The sequence below is a fragment of the Xiphophorus maculatus genome, chromosome 12, assembly GCF_002775205.1.
Source record: "Xiphophorus maculatus strain JP 163 A chromosome 12, X_maculatus-5.0-male, whole genome shotgun sequence".
Lineage (NCBI taxonomy): Eukaryota > Metazoa > Chordata > Actinopteri > Cyprinodontiformes > Poeciliidae > Xiphophorus > Xiphophorus maculatus.
This window is the reverse complement of record NC_036454.1, coordinates 5,933,611-5,952,744: the sequence shown is the minus strand read 5'-3', so window position 1 is coordinate 5,952,744 and position 19,134 is coordinate 5,933,611. Positions and strand designations below refer to the sequence as shown.

The 19,134-nt window shown below is 38.5% G+C and overlaps 2 protein-coding genes across 2 annotated transcripts; one reads left to right on the top strand and one right to left on the bottom strand.

Annotated features, from left to right (window-relative positions):
• Nucleotides 1-644: 644 nt before the first annotated feature.
• Nucleotides 645-6,360, top strand: ptges2 (prostaglandin E synthase 2). The gene is made up of 7 exons (XM_014470536.2): nt 645-1,006; nt 1,829-2,017; nt 2,981-3,036; nt 3,665-3,817; nt 4,677-4,877; nt 4,968-5,085; nt 5,500-6,360. Exons 1-7 carry the CDS (start codon nt 686-688, stop codon nt 5,626-5,628), a joined length of 1,167 nt encoding a protein of 388 aa, XP_014326022.2. The 5' UTR covers nt 645-685; the 3' UTR covers nt 5,629-6,360.
• Nucleotides 6,357-18,462, bottom strand: gle1 (GLE1, RNA export mediator). The gene is made up of 15 exons (XM_005803874.3): nt 18,335-18,462; nt 17,460-17,687; nt 17,179-17,379; nt 15,837-15,985; nt 15,683-15,743; nt 14,314-14,571; nt 14,013-14,235; nt 12,840-12,952; nt 12,540-12,752; nt 10,130-10,320; nt 9,393-9,522; nt 9,199-9,303; nt 8,816-8,898; nt 8,652-8,715; nt 6,357-7,262 (listed from the first exon to the last, which is right to left on the bottom strand). The coding sequence occupies exons 1-15, from the start codon at nt 18,431-18,433 to the stop codon at nt 7,194-7,196; spliced, it is 2,187 nt and encodes a 728-aa protein (XP_005803931.1). The 5' UTR covers nt 18,434-18,462; the 3' UTR covers nt 6,357-7,193.
• Nucleotides 18,463-19,134: the final 672 nt, after the last annotated feature.

The window sequence follows — 19,134 nt, the reverse complement described above, 5'->3', positions numbered from 1 at the left end:
TTTCTAGGTGAATTTGTGACGACACAGCAAATCCTCAAAAATAGGGTATTTCTAGGATTTTTCCCATTGAGTTATAATGGGGTTTTTTTCGCAGTTTTTTGCGAATTATGTCGCCACGTTAAGCCCAAATCCCACCAAAAATAATAGCTCCAATGGCGTGAATTTTCTGCACGTTTTGATACCTCATTTGTAGGTGTGCACCCAGCGGTATGAGCCGCATTAACGGTGACGGAAGAAAAATAAAGAATTATAATAAAGAGACGCTTGTTGGGTGTAGAGTAATAGGTTCCTGCCATTGCTTTGCATGGCAGGCCCCAATAATAAAGAGACGCTTGTTGGGTGTAGAGTAATAGGTTCCTGCCATTGCTTTGCATGGCAGGCCCCAATAAAACCAACCCAAGTGCTAACGGGGTTACCTCACAGGTGTCCTGCAGTTTTTAGATGTACCACAGGTACAAAACACTGGAACGAAATGGCTTAATTACCTCCACCTTGTGTAGATCAGTTCTCCAGCGCGTTGCTAATGACCTAATTATTCTATTCAGGTGTGGCGCAGCAAATGAGTTTGACACCCCTGGGTTACCTGAACCATAGTTTAAAAACCACAGGCCTTAACGTCCTTGCCTTCAGTTCATCCTGACAGACAGAACCCAGGGCAGCACACTCCTTTGTCTCCTCCGTCCCGATGCATTGTGGGGCTTTACGTAAAGTCAACATGGCAGCCGCCTGCTCCAGAACCCTCTGTAAGGTCGGACGGTCTTTTCTAGAAACTCCAGCCGCGGCTCGGACCGGTACCGTATCATTCTTGCTGGGGAATGCCGGCGCTCACGGCTTCAGAAGGGGCTTGAGCACCGGCGGGCCGGGGTTCCGGTCCAGACTACTGTCCTCGGTTCGGGCAGGAGGAGGCAGAGTTCTGGGCTGCGCCTTTCTGCTCGGAGGAGGTCTGGGTCTGTACCAAACCCTGAAGCTGTCCGTGCAGCAGCACCTGGCTGAAGAGGACAAGAAGGTGAGTCCGGACCCGGGTTCTGGGGTTGGTTCCGGACCACACGATGGGGTCGACAGAGGTCGAACTGAGTTGCAGCTCTCAGTGATAAACGCTGTACAGTAGAACTACAGCTGTCCTGGTCCAATCAGTGGTTCTGTTGGATTTATTTCCAAGCAAAAATTCAAATAAATTCAAAAATGCTTTAATTATCCCAAAGGAAAATTAAATATCAAAATATCTCCAAAGAATAATTGTGGATGGTGATGCTACGTTCAGGAAGGCTCTCCTGTAGTAGTCAGTCATGCAGCGAATCTGAAGAGGCCTCTGACTGAAGAATGTAGTTGTAAATTACAGACTCGTGACTAGAGCTGAATCTAATGATTACTTTAGTTATCGATTAATCTGTCAATTATTCTAACAATTAATAGGATGAAAAATTGGCACTTAGATTTTTATTTGATCTTTTTAATATCAAAGATGCATCTAACAATTACTTTAATATTTAATTAATTTTAATAATTATCCTATTAATTTTGGCAATTAATAGGACAGAATAAATTGACACATTATGCAGATTTTTAATTTAATCTCTTAAGGTCATATTAGACTATGTCAAATTATAATAAAATGCAGAAAATCTAATAATTCAGTTCCTTTTTAAATAAATAAAAAATAAATTTCTTGCCTTCATTGCATTTATTTCAATATATTGTTGTTGATTTATTGTCCAGCCCGATAGAACAACACATAAAGAGAACTGGAGGTGTTTTTCAGAGTTTTGTGAATGTTTTTGTGACGGGACCAGAAGCCTTCGCTGCTTTACCTCTCGTTGCTTCGCTGCAGGTCTCAGGAGACGGACTGAAGATGACGCTGTACCAGTACAAGACCTGCCCGTTCTGCAGCAAAGTGCGAGCCTTTCTGGACTTCTACGGGCTGCCGTACGACGTCGTGGAGGTGAACCCGGTGATGAGGCAGGAGATCAAGTGGTCTGCGTACAGAAAGGTGCCCATCCTGATGGTGGACGGCGAGCTGGTGAGAGAAACCATACCATACCATACCAACTTTATTTATAAAGCACTTTAAAACAACCACAGCTGATACAAAGTGCTGTACATCAAAATACAACATAACAATAAAAAAAACATAAAATAAAAACTTACAGTTTAAAAACAAAAACATACAATTTAAAACTAGATCCCGCTAGAAACGTGAAACGATGAATATCACTTCGGTCTTGTGTCAACGCTCCACAATGTCATTAAAATATTCCGCTCTGATGATATTCCTGAGGATTTCCATGTTAATCAATTAAAATTAAATATGATTTTCTGGCCTTTAGTTCACCTTTAGTTTTCAGCTAACGTTTTATCATCTCTGCTGCAAAAGCCTATCCATATGCTTTAAGGTCTTTTGGTGTCCATATATCTGCCTGAACAAAATATTTAAATATTCAGAAGATGAATGCCTGACACTCTAAATTAATTGCAAAAATGAATTAATTGATTAAGTTGATGGATTAAAATGAGCTCTGACACGTGTGTGCTCAGTTATATGTGGTTTGTATTTCCGTTGTGGTTGTTGGGGTTTATTCTGGATATTTATATATTTTCCATTGAGTTTTTTTAATTTATTTTCTTAATTGTGATATGATCAAATCAAACACCGATGTTAAGATTAAGCAAATGTATACAAACAAAATGTGTGAAAAAAGAAAAGAGTTCAGTGTAGTCCTTAAGGTATTTGTAGTGCAAAGTGTTTTTGTTGATATGATGGAGAAAAATTTTTTTTAAAATGAAATAAATTTTTTGAAAACACTCTTAAAACAACAATATAGTTTATTGCAAACATTTCCTTGAAAATGTATTATTCAGCAAAATGTGTTAATGTCTATAGTTTTTCAATATTCCTTGCAACCGATCATTTTCACACATGGTTGAATATTTTGTGCTGCTCTAAAAGTATTGAACGTTACTCCATGTTGTCTTGTTTTTGCAGCAACTGAATGACTCATCTGTCATCATCAGCTCCCTCAGGACTCTAATGGTCAACAAGTACGTTGAAATTAATTTATTTAAAAATACAGTTTAAATAATGAACATACATGTATTTTATTGTAAACGTGTTTAAAAAGTACAGCAGGTTGTGTCTGTTTATTATTTAATTGTATTTCTAAAACCATTTTATATGAATACAAAAGTTTTTCTTGTCCAATAGAGTCTGTGTGGTCTAATTCCTGACTGGAAAGTACAGAGATATCACTTTTTTGATAATTAAGGGATTAAATTTGTTTTTTTTTTTTTCATTGACTTTATCCAGAAATTGAATAGTATAGATCAGACTGTAATCACTTATTATTGATGCATCTAGGTTAGGTTCTTCTGCAGTGTGGATCAGATTGAAGGGAAGCTTTTACTTTCTGGCATACTTCAGCTAAAAACTGTTTTTTAAAAACCTAGCGGGCAACTGTTTCTGTCAAAGATGGGTAGATAATTGAATTTATTTAGATTATGTAATAATTCTGGAGGCACAGGTTTTATTTCTTTTTAAAAGTTCACCAGCAAGTTTCTTTCAATATTAAGCTTTTACATTTGGAAATCATGAAAAATGCCAATGAGGTTAAAATAAATAAAACCAGCCCAGAAACCAAGTCCTAAGACGTCTGACCTTGATCTGATCCAGGGAGAAGAGCTTGTCGGACATAATTCGTTGCTACCCAGAGATGAAGTCTGTGAACGACCGGGGGAAGGAGGTGACGGAGTACAACAACAAGTACTGGCTGATGCTGAGCGAGGCCCAAACCGCTAACCTTTATCCGGAAAAGGGGATGCAGAAGTGAGTCCAAACAGGAAACCACGAGGAGCTCCGCTCTTCCTGACAGCTCGTTTTGATTGGGTGATGCTGCTGAGGCAGAAATTTACAAGGGTGCATTAGTCATTATATTATAGACAGAAAAAAAAGAATACAGCTCTGCCAAAATAATCCCTGAAATTGTCTAGAAAAAAAGGAAATTTGAGTTTGAAAAGTCAAAAATCGGCTAGAAAAAACTAATCTTTAGATTAATCTGAGAAGTTTTCTAGAAACAACTTGGAAAAGTTTTTTTTAAATGTTCTAGCAAAATTTTGACTTTGACATTTTCAGAATTTTTTTCCTAGAAAATTTGAGATTAATCTAAACATTTCTGAATTTTATTGCAGCAAATCTTCAACTGTTCAAAGTCAGAAATGTCCTTGTTTTTTATCAGAATATTTCTTAACTTAATCTCAAAATTTTTAGATTTTTCTTGCAAATTTTTGACTTTTCAATCTCTTGAAATTTCCTTGTGTTTTTCTTCAAAAGTTCTTAGATTAATGTAAAAATGTTTAACTTTTCAAACTCAGAATTTTTTTTCTTTCTAGAAAATAACTGAAGATATACTTTAATTTCTGAGTTTTACTTGGTGAAAATGTACTCCTCTTTTTCCTATCTAAAATGGCGCTATTATGCCACCTAGAAATTGGGTGCATGAGCTAGAAGTTATAAAGCAACTTACTTTGTTGAACTACACCATGGGATTCAGCCAGCCAAGCCTGATGCAGGTTCTAAATTTCCTTAGCAAAAGACCCCATATGAGTCTTTTCTATGAGTTTACATAGATTTTGACTCATAATTTGGGTTTATGGTGATGCGCTTAGAGATTTACTGTGTTTTTCAGAGAGGAGATGAAGTGGCGGCAGTGGGCCGATGATTGGCTTGTACATCTTGTGTCGCCAAACGTTTACCGAACTACCGGCGAAGCCTTGGCGTCTTTCGACTACATCGTTCGTGAGGGCAAATTCGGTACCCTGGAAGGTTTCTTTGCCAAATACGTAGGTGCTGCTGCTATGTTCGTCATCTCAAAGAGACTAAAGAATCGGTACGTAAATACTAATTTTCTGAATTTAAATTATTCCTAAAGTTTTGGGTTTTTTTTTTTTTAGATTATTTCCCTTCATTGATCCGACAGGCACAACCTGCAGGACGACGTCAGGCAGGATCTCTACAAGGCCGTTAATGACTGGGTGGCGGCCATCGGCAAGAACAGGAAGTTTATGGGCGGCGATCAACCGAACCTGGCGGACCTGGTGAGGAAACGCCGGTTTGTTTTTGCAGAACAGACCTGGGCTTGGAGACAAAAATACGCTGGCTTGGAACGCCGTAAAATATGGCGAAAATCCATTCAAAACGCCTCTGTAGATTACCTTCTGAACGCCGAAAATTACGGCGTTTTCTCCGGTCATTCAACGCTGTAAGTACGTACGTGTGATAACGTTCAATAGTGTGACGGTGTTCAAGGACCAGACTAAACGGCGTAATTTTTGGAGCTCAGTAGCCTCACAAAGACTTAAAAAGCGGCGTTTTGAATGGATTTTCGCCGTATCTTACAACGTTACCGTTTAGCCAGACTCACGGTAAAAATGGCCATTTATGTCCTACATGACTTGCCATACGGAACCGGCGTTTGGAAGCGAACTAATCTGATGTCCCCCTACCTGTAGGCGGTGTTTGGAGTCCTCAGAGTGATGGAAGGACTTCAGGCGTTTGACGACATGATGGAGAACACCAAAGTCAAATCCTGGTACAGACGCATGGAGAGAGCCACGCTCAACCATGAGGGTCGATCTTAAACTCCGAGCCTCCAGATGGACAACAACCCGCACTAGGAGCAAAATGGCCTTTGTTGTTGTGTAGGAATCTCAAACGCCTCGAGATGAGTCTTCTTCGCTGTCATCGACGGTGAAACGGATGAATTTAACAATACTTTGAGATTTAGATTTCAGCATTTAGTGACAAAAAAACCTGAAGTCTGCTCCGTTTGCGTCAGGTTTTTACGAGGTTACTAGTGACATCTACTGGTGGAAAGGGAGAACTCCAACTGCCCACACCTGGAGATTTGAGGCTCGCATAATGTCGACTTAAAGCCCTTCAAGTCCAGCTAAAGGACAAAAGATGAATATTTATTACTTTTTGATTTACTTTCACACAAATTGAAATGAAGTAATTGTTGCACTTCTAAATAAACAATGATGGGAACTTAAAATAATGGAAATTGTCAGTTTTTGATGTAATCGCTAAAATAGATTGGTCATTCTTTTCCTCAAGTTTGCACAAGCTTTCAATTTTATTTTAAGTTTGAATTGATTTTGAGACTTTACAACTTTTCATTTCTCTGCTGCTTTTTCAGGAAGGACAAAAACGGTTCATTTTTTTTTTTTTTGTTTCTGTGCAGGAACCACATAAGGTTCTCTGTATTTGTTCATTATAAAAACACCCATCAGACTGGAATGTATCAAACTGTTGGCTGCTGATTACTTGTAACACCATGGGGAAGAAAATGTAAAATAAAAGAACAAACTTGAGCATTGAGACTTTATTTCATCTTGATGTTTCCATCAAAATTTACAGATGCTTCATTTAAATAAGATATGCAGAAAGAATCTGACTTTTTTTCTTTCAAGATCAAGGATGCCTAATGTGTTGCCCTCATACATTTTAACTCCCAATGGAAAAAATGAGATTTACAGCTGAAAAAATGTATTTCAACAGAAAAACTGCAGCTCAGGTTCTGATTTCTGTAGATTACATTTGTTCAGGCGCTGATTTGTAATCAGACATTCAGGACAAATTATACATAAACACAATTGGCTTCAGCTTTTTCACTTACAGAAATACAAAAAGCCAGATGTCTGTTTCATTTTCCGGGATAGAAGTATTTCTGTAATAAAACAGCATCTCTTAGTTCCACACAGTGGATTCATAACATAATAAGTTCAAATTTCACAAAAACACTTATTTGATTTGAACAGTGATTAACGAGGCTGAAATGATGGCAAGAGCTAACATCAGGTTAACAATAAAAATACTAATAAGAGATTTAAATCTTGATGTGATGCTGCACATAAATAAAATAAATCAGTGCACTTAAGACTGGACGAGCTGTTTGCAGGACGGCTGTGTTGGTGTTTAAATGTCCAAATTCATCGTGTCCTAGAAGTGAGTCTGGAGAAAATAAAAATAAAACAAAAAAATAAACGATGATACAGACGTTTTCCGGTCTCCAGGGACACGATTCAACAGCAGGGTGGTGCAAATGGCACAGAGAAATCCTCATTTTTTAGGTTCGTCTATGAGAAAAATCCAGGATTCTCAAATCTAAAACTCAAAAACTAAAAGTCCATGAGAACGTCGTTCATCAGGATCTCCAGAAGGTGGCGCTCAGCTGGCCTTTGGGCGGGCTGATCTGTCGGCTCTGCAGTGACGTCTAAGTGGGAGAGAAAATTATCCCATAAAATTCACCTACTGAAGACATTTTCTAAGCTTTTTGTTACCTTTTCCCACCTTTAAGCTCATTAATCTATTTTCTGAGTTAGAGTATTCATTGCTGAAAATATCAAAATACTGATTTTAGCATTTAAAATAAAAATGCTAAGAAGAAAAAATATTTGTACTTCCAGAGAAGACTGTTACAATAAATTTAGTTGGATAATAAATTACTCCAGAAGATGTTGTTCTGAAAAATTTTCAAGTAATACGAGACATGAGAAAAAAATTTATTCATTTATCCTCTGATTACGGTAACTGTTAGAGATTTTTTGGTATTATCATTTTATTCTTACTTTAGTTCACATTAAGTCTATAGATCTTTGTGATTTTCTGTTTAAAGTGTTCTCTTCTTTAAATGACCTGGAGGTCACTACTGTCTGTTCAACTTTACGAGAAATAGATAACACTAAGTTTCTCAGACCTTAAATCCTTTTACAAGAACACCTCCTAATTTAGTAACTACCTGTGAGCAGTCGTATTTTGTTTTCTTGACAGTACTGACCGAGATTTGAACCGGGCTCAGACCTTTGATCAGATATCACATCTGGAACTGGGTTGTTAGATGTTTGGGTTAGAAGCTTTACGACCTCTGTTGTTTTCCTGACTGCCCCCTTGCCTGTTCTTCTTTGACAATAAAAACAGGAGTTTTTGTCAGAGCAGATCAGAACGCTCTGTGGAACTGCTCGGAGGAGAAGTTTGATAGAGCCTTCCCTTTTGCAAAAGCTCCACTTAAAATTCATATACGTTGTCTGTGGTTCTTTCTTTTATTTAGGTTCGAAAGGAAAATACCTATCAGTAACTATTTCCAGAATCAAAATGGCTGAATTTTCTGTTCTCCCTCCCTTTTGTCGTTTCTTTTTCTGCTGCGTCACTCCTGCCTTAAACATCTCCCTCCTCGCCTCCCCTTCCTTCTCTTATTGAGTCCAGCTGATGGTAGAAGTGGGGGTTTTCTTTACTATAAATTATCTCTAAAGGGATCGGATTTTATGCAAGAAATGTTTATTTTCTTATTTAAATAAGTAAGTGAAATATTTGCATTTTCAATGAATTTCTAATATTGCATAGAAATGATTAAATGGAAAAAAAACAGCAGAACTTTAGTGAACAATTTTTTTATCCAATTAATCAGTTGTAAAAATAATCGTTAAGATTAATCTACTACTAAAATAATCATTAGTTGCAGCCCTAACCTGGATATTAGGATGGATGACTTTCCATATGTCAAATAAAACTTCCTGGGTTTTTAGTTTTGAACAATGTTCCTTAAACCTGTGACTCTAATTATTACAATATTCGTTAAAGGCACAGAGTTGAGAGGGAAACAAACCTCGAGGAACTGCTTCAGCCTGATGACGGAGCCCATTTCTCCACTGCTGGTCACCGCTTCGATCCTGGAGACGCAGCAGAGATTTAGATACATTTGGATGGATGGATGTTTGACAAATAGATGGTTGGATAGGATTATTTCTGAACCGCAGCCTCAGTTTGTACCTGGGGAAATACTCGTCTTTCAGCAGCAGGATGAGCTTCCAGAACTGACCCTGGTACTGCTTCATCAAGGCGTTGCCACAAACCTGGAAGAAGAACCAAATCAGAAGAGGCTTTTAACAGTTAGTAAAAATTCAGATCCCAAATATTTAGGAACTTGAGTGATCCGCATATTTTATTATAAAAGTTCATGGAAAACTTCTAGCAGATATTTGAACAGGAGTCTGGCTTTACTGATTTTCTTTACGGTTTTTCTAAAGGTTAGAACATAAATAAAAACAGTTTGGGTGACCAGATGACATCCAGAACATCAGGAACCAGATCCAGAAACTCAGTTCAGAACCTCAGGAACCAGATCCAGAAACTCAGTTCCCATTTGGACTCACCTCCAGGAAGTCGAAGAGCAGCGTCGCTGTGATGTCAGCCAGAGGCTCCATGTTGAGCATCTGGGCCAGCCAGCGCCAGCCGTGGTTCAGCCCGTGAGGAACAGACTGAGGGACGACAGACAAACGATCAGAACCTCAGAACCGATCAGCATGAGCCCAGACGGGACGCAGACAGGAAGTGGCAGCATGTTTACCCCCTGCTTGGAGTCGTAGGGCCACCTCAGCTGGATCACAGCGGCGTAGAGACGGATCATCCCAGACATCCGCTTCAGAAAACTGTCCTGACCTTCGACCCCACAGTCATCCACACGGTAACCCAGAATCCTGTCAGAGTGGGAATCACCATTATTACATCTGATCCAAAATTTACCTGAGTAAAAGCAAGTCTGAGCTAGAGCTGAAATGATTAATCGAATTAATCGATTATTCTTATCAGTTTGAAATTATATTTATAATATTATTTCTTCTCTACCAAAAAGTGGCTCAAAACTTAAATCACAAATATGATTGAAGAAACTGAAACAATTAATCAAATTAATTGTGATTAATCAATTATTCACGAAATTGGTCATAAATTATATTTGTAATATTAGTTCTTTATCAAAAACCAGCACTGTTTATATCCATGTCACAAATATAATTGAAAAAAGAGACATGTGTCATTAAAACCAGGACTGAAGCAATTAATGGAATTAATCATGATTAATCGCTTATTGAAATAATCATAACTAACTTAGCAATCGATTGTCAACCAGAGTATACAGACTAAAGATGGGCTTTTCCTGGCAGAACAACACAATCAGAGCAATAATTAACCTAAAAACCCATTAAAAACATAAACATTTTCATTTAAAGTAAAGAAAAATGCTTAAGTGGTTAAATAAAAAAAATCTAGAAAATATTGTTGTTTCGTCTTTTCTGAACCACTCACTTCTGGTATTCATCCACAGGCGTGCCGTCCTTCATCGGGGGGTAGTGTGGGACCGAATATGGGCACTTCTTATGCAGGTGAGCCAGGATGAGGTCTCCCACCTGGGGGTGCAGCTCCCAGATGCCGGAGGCCACCACGCCGATGGGGAAGGCGGCTTCATGGTGGGACGCCACCTCTTCCTCACCTTGTTTCTGCGCAGGAAAAAGATCAGGAGTGAGAGGAAGAGTCGGGACTGTTTGTTCGTTTGAAATTAAATATCCATTAACATTAGGGATTGTCTATTAATTGGTGTAATAGACCAAAAATTAGTCAAAATCGATTAATAAAGTTCGCTTAGACCAGGGGTCTCAAACTCAATTTACCTGGGGGCCGCTGGAGGTAGAGTCTGGGTGAGGCTGGGCCGCATTCACACACACGGCCTCCTCAGCCGAACCTTTCTGATTGCCTATTACCATATTTGGCCGTAGTCAGGCGCTGTAACAGCCCTAATTGTGTAGTGTCTCTTTAAGATACTCTAGTATTGCTAATGATGTCAGAAGTATGCACCACGGCTTCTCTGTAGAGAGCGCGGGAGAAACGTGCTAGACGGACATGGTAGCTCCCTAACTTTTTAGTAATGTTACGGGTTGTTTGGACGCTGCTCAATTTTCATGTCTGATAATATAGCAGCCGTTCAACCGGCTTTGTAAGGTTGGTGAAGAGCGTATTTATTAAAGGACAACACTGTGGAATTCCCAGTACCAGTGTGGTTGTGAGTTTTTGACCGTCCTGACGAATCTGCCGCCTCCTCTCCTCCCTTAAACACAACCCAAGCGTTACAGCGCCTAATTTTAATTACGTTACACTGATCAGCAACTTCCGGGTCTAGACTGGATGCTGAAACATGTGAAGCGGGAGCGGCCGCGGAAATTGCGCATGTACCGCATGCAAATAATGACAAATAGAAAATGCAAATAGGCCCGGCCGATGTCCCGCCCCCGAGAGCAATATACTCCACCGTGATTGGTAAGTTCGTTCAGCTCCGCACACAACACTGAAAAGTGCCAATTATATCAAACTCGCGGGCCGCACTAACATTAAACTTTCATATTAAGGCGGGGGCCACAAACTATCGTACCGAGGGCCGCAGTTGGCCCGCGGGCTGCGAGTTTGAGACCCCTGGCTTAGACCTTCTTTAAGTGTTGTAGTGTGACCTCCATCCAGCAGGGGGCACCGCTGGTCATACTGAAGCGATGTCGTTGATACAAAAACTATCAACGGCACCGCCTATGATGGCGGCGGGGCCATAACAGAGCGGGAAGGCGTAACGGTCCCAACAGAGTCTGGAGTAGGATGAAAAAAAAAAAAAAAAAAAAGTACTTTATGCGGCTCTGTTTTGAAATATAAACCCTCGATACGCTCCGTAAGTCTCACGTTAAAGGTGAAACATTAAGCTGAGCTGCATGACGAAGCAGCTTCAACTTCTCATGTAAAAAAATTACCGATTCGCTACGAAGGCAATGAAAGAAAAGTAATGAAAGAAAAGCGGAGGACATAACGGAGAGAAATTGTGACATGTTGGGGGGAAAAAACAACAACATAATGCCAATAAGCAGTTGATTATGAAGGCTGTCGTGAGTTAACGCACTTAATAAAATGTATTCATTTATTCTACAGATGTACTGCATGAACATCTCTGTGTGCATGAAAAATTTGGTTTTTCTATTTTTTAAAAATTATTTTCACCTTTTACTTTTCTATTCAGCAACAAAATCAGTTCCTGTTTTGTTGTGTTACATAGATGTTTTATGTGAGAAAACCACAATTTGCAGCTTATTCAGTCAGATTTTACTTGGGAGACACAAAATACTGTTAAAATGTAATTATTTTTTAAAAATAGAAATTCAATTAAAAAATACTGTCCCGACGAGTAAATTAAATCTTGCTGTAACTTAATAATTCAAATTATTCAGAGTTATTGTAGATTATAAGAGCTGTTGGCAGGAAAGATCTCCTGTAGCAGTCTGTACTACAGCGCATTTGAAGGAGGTTCTGACTGAAGACACTCTGTTTCTCTAAGACTCTTAGGAAGAGGACGGTCGGCACATGATGAAAAATTTAGCCCTTCATGTTATGGAAAACGGTCGGCCCTCTTGACAAGACAAAACAACACTGAAGTTGTTAAGAAAATGACCGCTTATCAATTAATAGTTGTACTTTAATTTTGTCCATTTTCAACCATTTCTTAAAAAATTCTGGTTGCTGCTTTAACCTTCTTTTCATTAAGTGTCAAAAGCCTTGAATCTAATTTCTCAAAAGACAAATTTGAAGATCTGGAAAACATGATGAAAACTCACACCAGAACGTTTTAATTGTTGAAACAGTAACTCTGCAGGCTGTGAAACCTCCTGCTACCTGCAGACAGACTCACCACAAACTTCTCCGCCAGCTTGTAGCCGACGAACTCCAGGCCCTGAGGATGCTGGGAGGCGGAGACGGACTTCCCGCCGGACACCACGGCCCGTCCCGACAGCAGCTTGTCGATCCTGTCGAAGATCTCCCGGAGCTGCGACCCGGAGTTGGTGGAGATCTGGCTGACGGGGATGGTGGCGGCTTTCTGCAGCTCCAGCTTCAGCTTCTTCGTCTGAGCCAGGAGGAAGGGAATCACATACAGACGTTTAGAGATAAATTAATACTAAAATAATTCTGGAGTTTGGCGGCGTGGAGCCACCTGAGCGTCTTTGGGAGAGTTGAGTTGTTCGAAGGACTGAGCGCACTGAGCGGCCGAGTTCTGCAGCTCCTTGTACCACTTCATGGTGCTCTCTTCTGCGTTGTTCTGCAACCCTGTTGGATCAGACATGATTAATCAACAAATCTGCAATTAATGATTACTTCGGTAAATAATTATTGACGTTTAATCGAATTTTTAAAATTGCCACCTTTTTCCAAATTTGTCATTTAGCCACTTAAGCCTTTCTTTACAGAATATTTGAAATACAATAAAAGATGCAAAAAGGCAAAAAATGTAATTACTTTTTTGAATAACTAAATGTACAGTACAGACCAAAAGTTTGGACACAACTGTGTGTCCAAACTTTTGGTCTGTACTGTATATATCTACACACAGATATACAAAACTCTGTAAAGTTTTGTCTCAATTACTGCTCAAGTGAGTTGTTTTTTCTGCAAATGACCATTTATTTAGAGTCTGTTTACACCAGTTAACAATTAATCATCTGCTAAATTAATTGACCATCAATAATCGATTAATAATGATTAATCATTTCATCCCTGATTTTAATGTTGCACATTTTTCCTTTTCTTCACTGTTTTCTTCTGTTATATTTGTGATTTGGATCATAAATGGTGCCACTTTTTGGCAGAGAAAAAAATATTAGAAATATAATATCAATAATTGATTCAGTTGATTAATCATTTCAGCTTTAATTACATTTTCTTACTTTTTTTCTTCAATTATATTTGTGTCTTGGAATATAAACAGTGCTAGTTTTTAGTAGAGAAGAAATAATATAAGAAATAGAACTTCTAAACGATGACATAAACAATCGATTAATTGTGATTAATTTGATTAATCGTGATTATTAGGGTCAGCCCTAGTTTTAACATTTTCTCTCTTTTTTGTTCTTCAGTTAGATTTGTGATTTGGATTATAAACAGTGTCACTTTTGATAGAAGAAATAATGTTAGAAATGTAATTTCTTAGCGATTATATAAATAATCGATTAATCATGGTTAATTCAAGGAATCGTTTCAGCTCTATTAATAAGATTACAGGTTCTGCTCCTGTCCATATTTTGCCTGCAGTTTCTAAACCATCTCTACAGATTTAAATGCATCATTTTACCTGTGATTCACTGTTTTGAAGCTAATAAATTAGAGTTACCTTTTTTCTGCGCCTTCTCTTTGGCTGCCTGCTCCGCCTTCTTCTGTGCCTCCTGCTGCGCCTGCAGAGCCTCCTGCTTCCTGCGCTCTTCTTCCTGCTCCTGATCCTTCTTCTTCTTCTCCTGAACCCTGGCCGCCTCCTCCTCCATCTGCCGGATCACCGACCTCATCTCGCAGAGCGCTCGCTCCGCCACAGCCATGTCCTCCACGCTGGGAAACTCTCCCTGGACAGAAACAGAAAGACGTCCAGTTACCAAACAGAACCGCAGGAAACAAAAACCCACGTCCGAGGTTGGACCGACCTCTGCCGTCTTTCTCACGACCTCCGACACCTGGGAGCACAGCTGGTTGCCGCGGAGGCTGTGTGAGGCGAGGCTGGCCGCCGGGAGGTGAGCGTTGGTCTGGGCGGACGGCTCCAGCAGCTGGTTGAGCTGCAGGATCTCCTCCTGGATGCTGTTGAGGCTCCGCAGCCTCTCCCTGCCCTCCGCCTGCCTCTGCTTCTCCAGCTCTGCCTCACGGTGGCGCTGCTGCTCCAGCTCCCTCACGCGAAGGTTCAGGATCTACAGGAGCAAAATCAATCCAGACTGAAGAATGAATAACTAAAGGATGGGCAAGACCTAGCGTTGTACATCGTTAAAAATGGCTGAAGAGAAGAAGATCGTCAAGTTTAAAACATTTTAGGATCCTGCAGAAAATGTTAAACTGCACCTTCTAAATATTGATCCTGTTGATATACCAGTTGATCATTGATTCCAAGCAGTTCTGACATGTCAAATACAAAAAAAAAATCAGATTTTTTTTCTGTTCATTAAATTCACGAAAACCGAAACCTTTTTATTGTTGACAAATGTATTGACCAACAGAGCTTTTCATTGCTGCATGTTGATTCGAAGTTTATAAAAAACAGTTTCAAGCAGACATGGGAATAATCTTGCATTTTCTTCATGACTGTATTCATGAAGAAAATTTAGTTTGTGTTTCAGTCCTGTGGAAGAAAAACACTAGAAAAAAAACACCCGAACCAAAACAAGCCGAGAACATTTTAGATCAGATTTGAAAGAAAATAATAAAGAACATTTAATGATAGATGAAACACAGACAACTTTACCTACTAATTTAAAGATCTGTATATATAGATAGGTCTGTCACATTAACAAATATTGCATGATGATAAATTGTCGCAGAAGTTACTGTGATAAATGATAATTGTTGCTTTGAGACCATTTTCAAGTAGTAGAATACATAAAAATGCAAGAACATATTCTCAAAAACCAATAAACTTTAGAATCTAATGAGCATTTAACACTGGAACTGGAAAACATTTTAAATATCCAAAATAAATAAACAAAAAACAACAGAAACAATAAATAAGATGAACTAAGAAGTCTATGTAAACAAAACTGTTCTTCAAAAAAAGACCAAAGACTGAAGAGTTCTGTCATCCAGCTTTTGGTAGAAAGAAAGAAAAAAAATAAAACATAAATCAAGCAGTTGGAAATTGTTGAGTTTGTTTTAATTTATAATACGATTAACTGAGTCATTGCTTATTGTAACAGGCTTATATATATATAGATGCTACTTATGTAAGTGTACCACAAAACAGAGGACACTATGAAATTGAACAGGGAGAAGTTTGTTTTTTTGCCTGTAATTATTGACGTATTGTTGTACCTTTATTCGGTGCCGCTGCTCTTCCTTCAGCTTCTCCTGGCGCCCCATGAGCTCTTTGGTCCTGCAGCGGAGAGACGAAACAGTTTGGACTCCAAACACACTGAAACATCTCAATTATCACTCGGTATCGTCCTGCGTGCGGCTCGGTTCTCACTCTCTGTCCATCATGTCCCGAATACTCTGGAACTCCTGCCGCTGCTTCAACTCCCTCAGCTCCTCGAAGCGCTTCAGGTGCTCCAACTCGGTGCTCGCCACCGACTCCACCAGCTTCTCCTGCAACGATTGCCGCTCTTGGAGCGCCACCTGGCGTTTGAGACATTGATAAAACAGATCCAGACTCACTTCCAGGAGTAACATCACATAAACTCTGTCAGATTGATACTTCTAACATGAAGTACTTTTTATATGTTCCTTCAAAACTACCAGGATTTTTGATAACTTTAGAGTCTTAATAAAAAGCTCTCCGGGTTTTCCAACATTTTTTTAAGTGTTCTGATGAGGAAAATGTCCAAAGATTGACCTCCGGAAAACCTTGAGATGATAATAAAAGTGTTAAAGATTAAAAGAAAGCATGGCTGCTCAGAAGGAGAAAAGAAATAAACATAATGGCTTCACAAACAAATACCAGCTTAATTATTCCTCTCTAAAATAACAATTATTGTTTTTCATTCATATTTGGATTTTTTCTGAGCGTGAATTTTAATATTATGAAACATGTTCTGAATGATCAGCCAAATATGTATAAATAAAGCTCTAGTTGGCTTGTTGATGACTTCATATAATAGGGCTGAGCAATTTGGCTTGAAAATAAAGTCTGATTTTTTTCATATCAGATCTGATTTTAAGGGATTTTTTTTTTTGCTTGCTCTCTTTCCTAAATAAAAAATGACAGAAAATATTTTTCAAAACGTGGCTTTCGTTTTAATCATTTATTCTGTGATTTGTGCAGCAAAATTTTAGAGTCAGGCTATGAGAATTCTTGCTTAATTACGAGAAAATTGTCATAATATTAGCAGAAAAAATCTTTAAAATTAAACCTTTTAAAAAAGTTTTTTTTTTAAACTGACACCAAAGTATAACTTCACAAGATGCTCAGCATTTTTCATTTTAATTTTTTACTTTTCTTGTTGAAATTCTTATAAAATTACTACTTTGTTCTCCTATTTTTATGACTTTATGTATGTATTATTTCATTTCTATTGTCGTACAGCAATATGCTTGCAATATTATGACTTTATTCTCGTAATTAAAAGAAAAGAAATCTTTGTTTGGCCATAATATTGCACCTGAGCTGAATTCACAGTTCAAATAAACAGAAGCTGTGAAACACACAAGATGGCCACCATGACTTGTTGATGTCACTCTGAACTATGGAAACCCAAGGAATACATTTTTGGAAAGAAAAAAAACGTGCAAATCTCCAAAACCCAGTCCTATCAAAGAGTGGATCAAAAAAAACATGAGTTTGATCTGAAAAAAGGTTCTGTGAATCAGACCTTGGCCTTCTCTTGCTGCTTCTTCTGGAAGCGGATGATGTGGCCGGCCGTCTCCATGGCTCTGGGCGACAGCAAGGAAATGGCGGGTGGGGAAGGAGGAGCGGGAACTTCGCTGACATCCTCTCTTTCCTCTGGACTTTCACCTCTCGTCTCATCGTTAAGCGCAGGGAGCATGCTAAGCTTTGGTAGCGACTCGGGAACCTGCAACAATAGCAAAAAACTCCCAGAAAAGCTCTCCAGCAACAATAACAGCATCCCAACAACTTTAGTGTATAACTTACATCTTTTGGTTGATTTTTCAGAGACGGAGTTGAAGAAAGAGAGCTGATCTTGCTGTTGAGATCTGCTTTGGATTCCGAGGAGGAAACAGAGGCAGGTTTCTCCTCAAAGTCAATGGAGCTGGAGTCCAAGAAGGACGACTTGTTCAGCGACCGAGAGTCGATCCGCTCCAATATGACCGCAGAGTGGGTGGACAAGCTGGGGGTCTCTTTACACCCTGCCAAAATATGCTGCAGAACACAGAGAGATGCTCAGAAAGAAGTTCAAAGGTCATATTTTCATCATTAATCTGTCAGATTACTGTATACAACCTGGCACTTAAAAACTGTAATGTACATTGAATCAAATTTCCATTTATTACTTTAAAAACTCCAGATGCTCTACGTGGAAGAGGATTAGGACTACCGAAAAAAAATAATTACGATATTGGATTGTATTAGATTAAAGAGCCTAGAAAATTATGTTATGTTACTTCAGATTTTTTTAGCTGAGGCGTTGCTTGTTTGCACTATTATCCGATTTTCCATATAATGACACAATTTAGGTTTTAAAAGGTAATTTTTGAGGGACGTTCCCTAAAGTTTAAGACAACTGCTTTGTCTTTTATTTCTTAATTTAAAAAAACAAAACATAACACTGCCCCCTGGTGGGGATATTAGGGGACGATGATGTAGCAAACTGAAGAAGATTTAAATTAAGTCCGACAAAACCACCTCATGTCCTCGATTTCACACCTTAATCTGAAGAAGTGCTCTTGGTGAAACAGTCTTTGGTCAAACTGAGTCAATAAATGAGCATTTGATAATTAATAAATACCCTGGCTTTAAAAGTAAACAAGCAGAATCGAGCTAGCAGATGCTAACCGAAGTTAGCTCACCTCTCCTCTCTCTGACCAGTAGGGGTCGAAGGTCACTTGTCCTTTTGGTGAATTTTTTAAGGCCTCTAAAGTTTCCCATCGTAGATTTTCTGAAGGCATCGTTAAACAAACAAAAATGATACCGACGGTCTGTGGCTAACAGCAGCAAGCGCCAAACAGACTCACACAAAAACTCAGTCCGATCGGAAACATGAACCCTATCGCTGCTTGGTTCCGGTCGGATATTTATAACCATCTCCTTCAGATTGTTAGTTTGCGTTTCTTCTTTTTAGAAGACTAACATTTTTCGTTAAATATTATGTTTGACATAGTTAACTATTTAAACTTCAGCTCTCAACAGTTCTGTTTCAATAGACAAAAAATCTTACATTAACTTGCACCTAGCTATGCAATAATACACTTTCATTTTCATTTTATACATTTTTAATCTATTAAAACAGAAAGCAATTATCTAGTTAATTATCAGCCTGGACATTAAACTCATACTTTATATTCAAAATCCAGTAAATTACAGTCCATGCCCTAAAATTTCATTGATTTTAATCACGTAAAGTCCATCACTAATAATTCAAATTCAAAAATGCTTTATAGATCCCAAAAGTAAATTAAATAGAAATTTTAATTATTTAATTAAATTAAATATGTGACATTTGAAGGCAGTTATTTACACTGTATTTTATGTAGCAAATAACTGTTACATAAAATGCAAACAAATGTATGTCACAATTTAAATTTTTCATTTGTAAAAAAACATTTAAGCCATCTGTCCTTTTCCTCTTTTACTCATTTATTTTTTCTGT

Bases quoted from the DNA above. Each gene is read 5' to 3' on its own strand.
- gle1 (XM_005803874.3), bottom strand. From the start codon at position 18,433: ATGCCTTCAGAAAATCTACGATGGGAAACTTTAGAGGCCTTAAAAAAT. The intron at 15,744-15,836 runs GTGAGAACCGAG...TCTCCGCTGCAG, and splicing joins CGGGACATGATGGACAGAGA to GACCAAAGAGCTCATGGGGC. The intron at 12,953-14,012 runs GTAACTCTAATT...CTGATCCAACAG, and splicing joins AGAGAAGGCGCAGAAAAAAG to GGTTGCAGAACAACGCAGAA.
- ptges2 (XM_014470536.2), top strand. From the start codon at position 686: ATGCATTGTGGGGCTTTACGTAAAGTCAACATGGCAGCCGCCTGCTCC. The intron at 3,818-4,676 runs GTGAGTCCAAAC...TGTGTTTTTCAG, and splicing joins CCGGAAAAGGGGATGCAGAA to AGAGGAGATGAAGTGGCGGC. The intron at 4,878-4,967 runs GTACGTAAATAC...TTGATCCGACAG, and splicing joins TCAAAGAGACTAAAGAATCG to GCACAACCTGCAGGACGACG.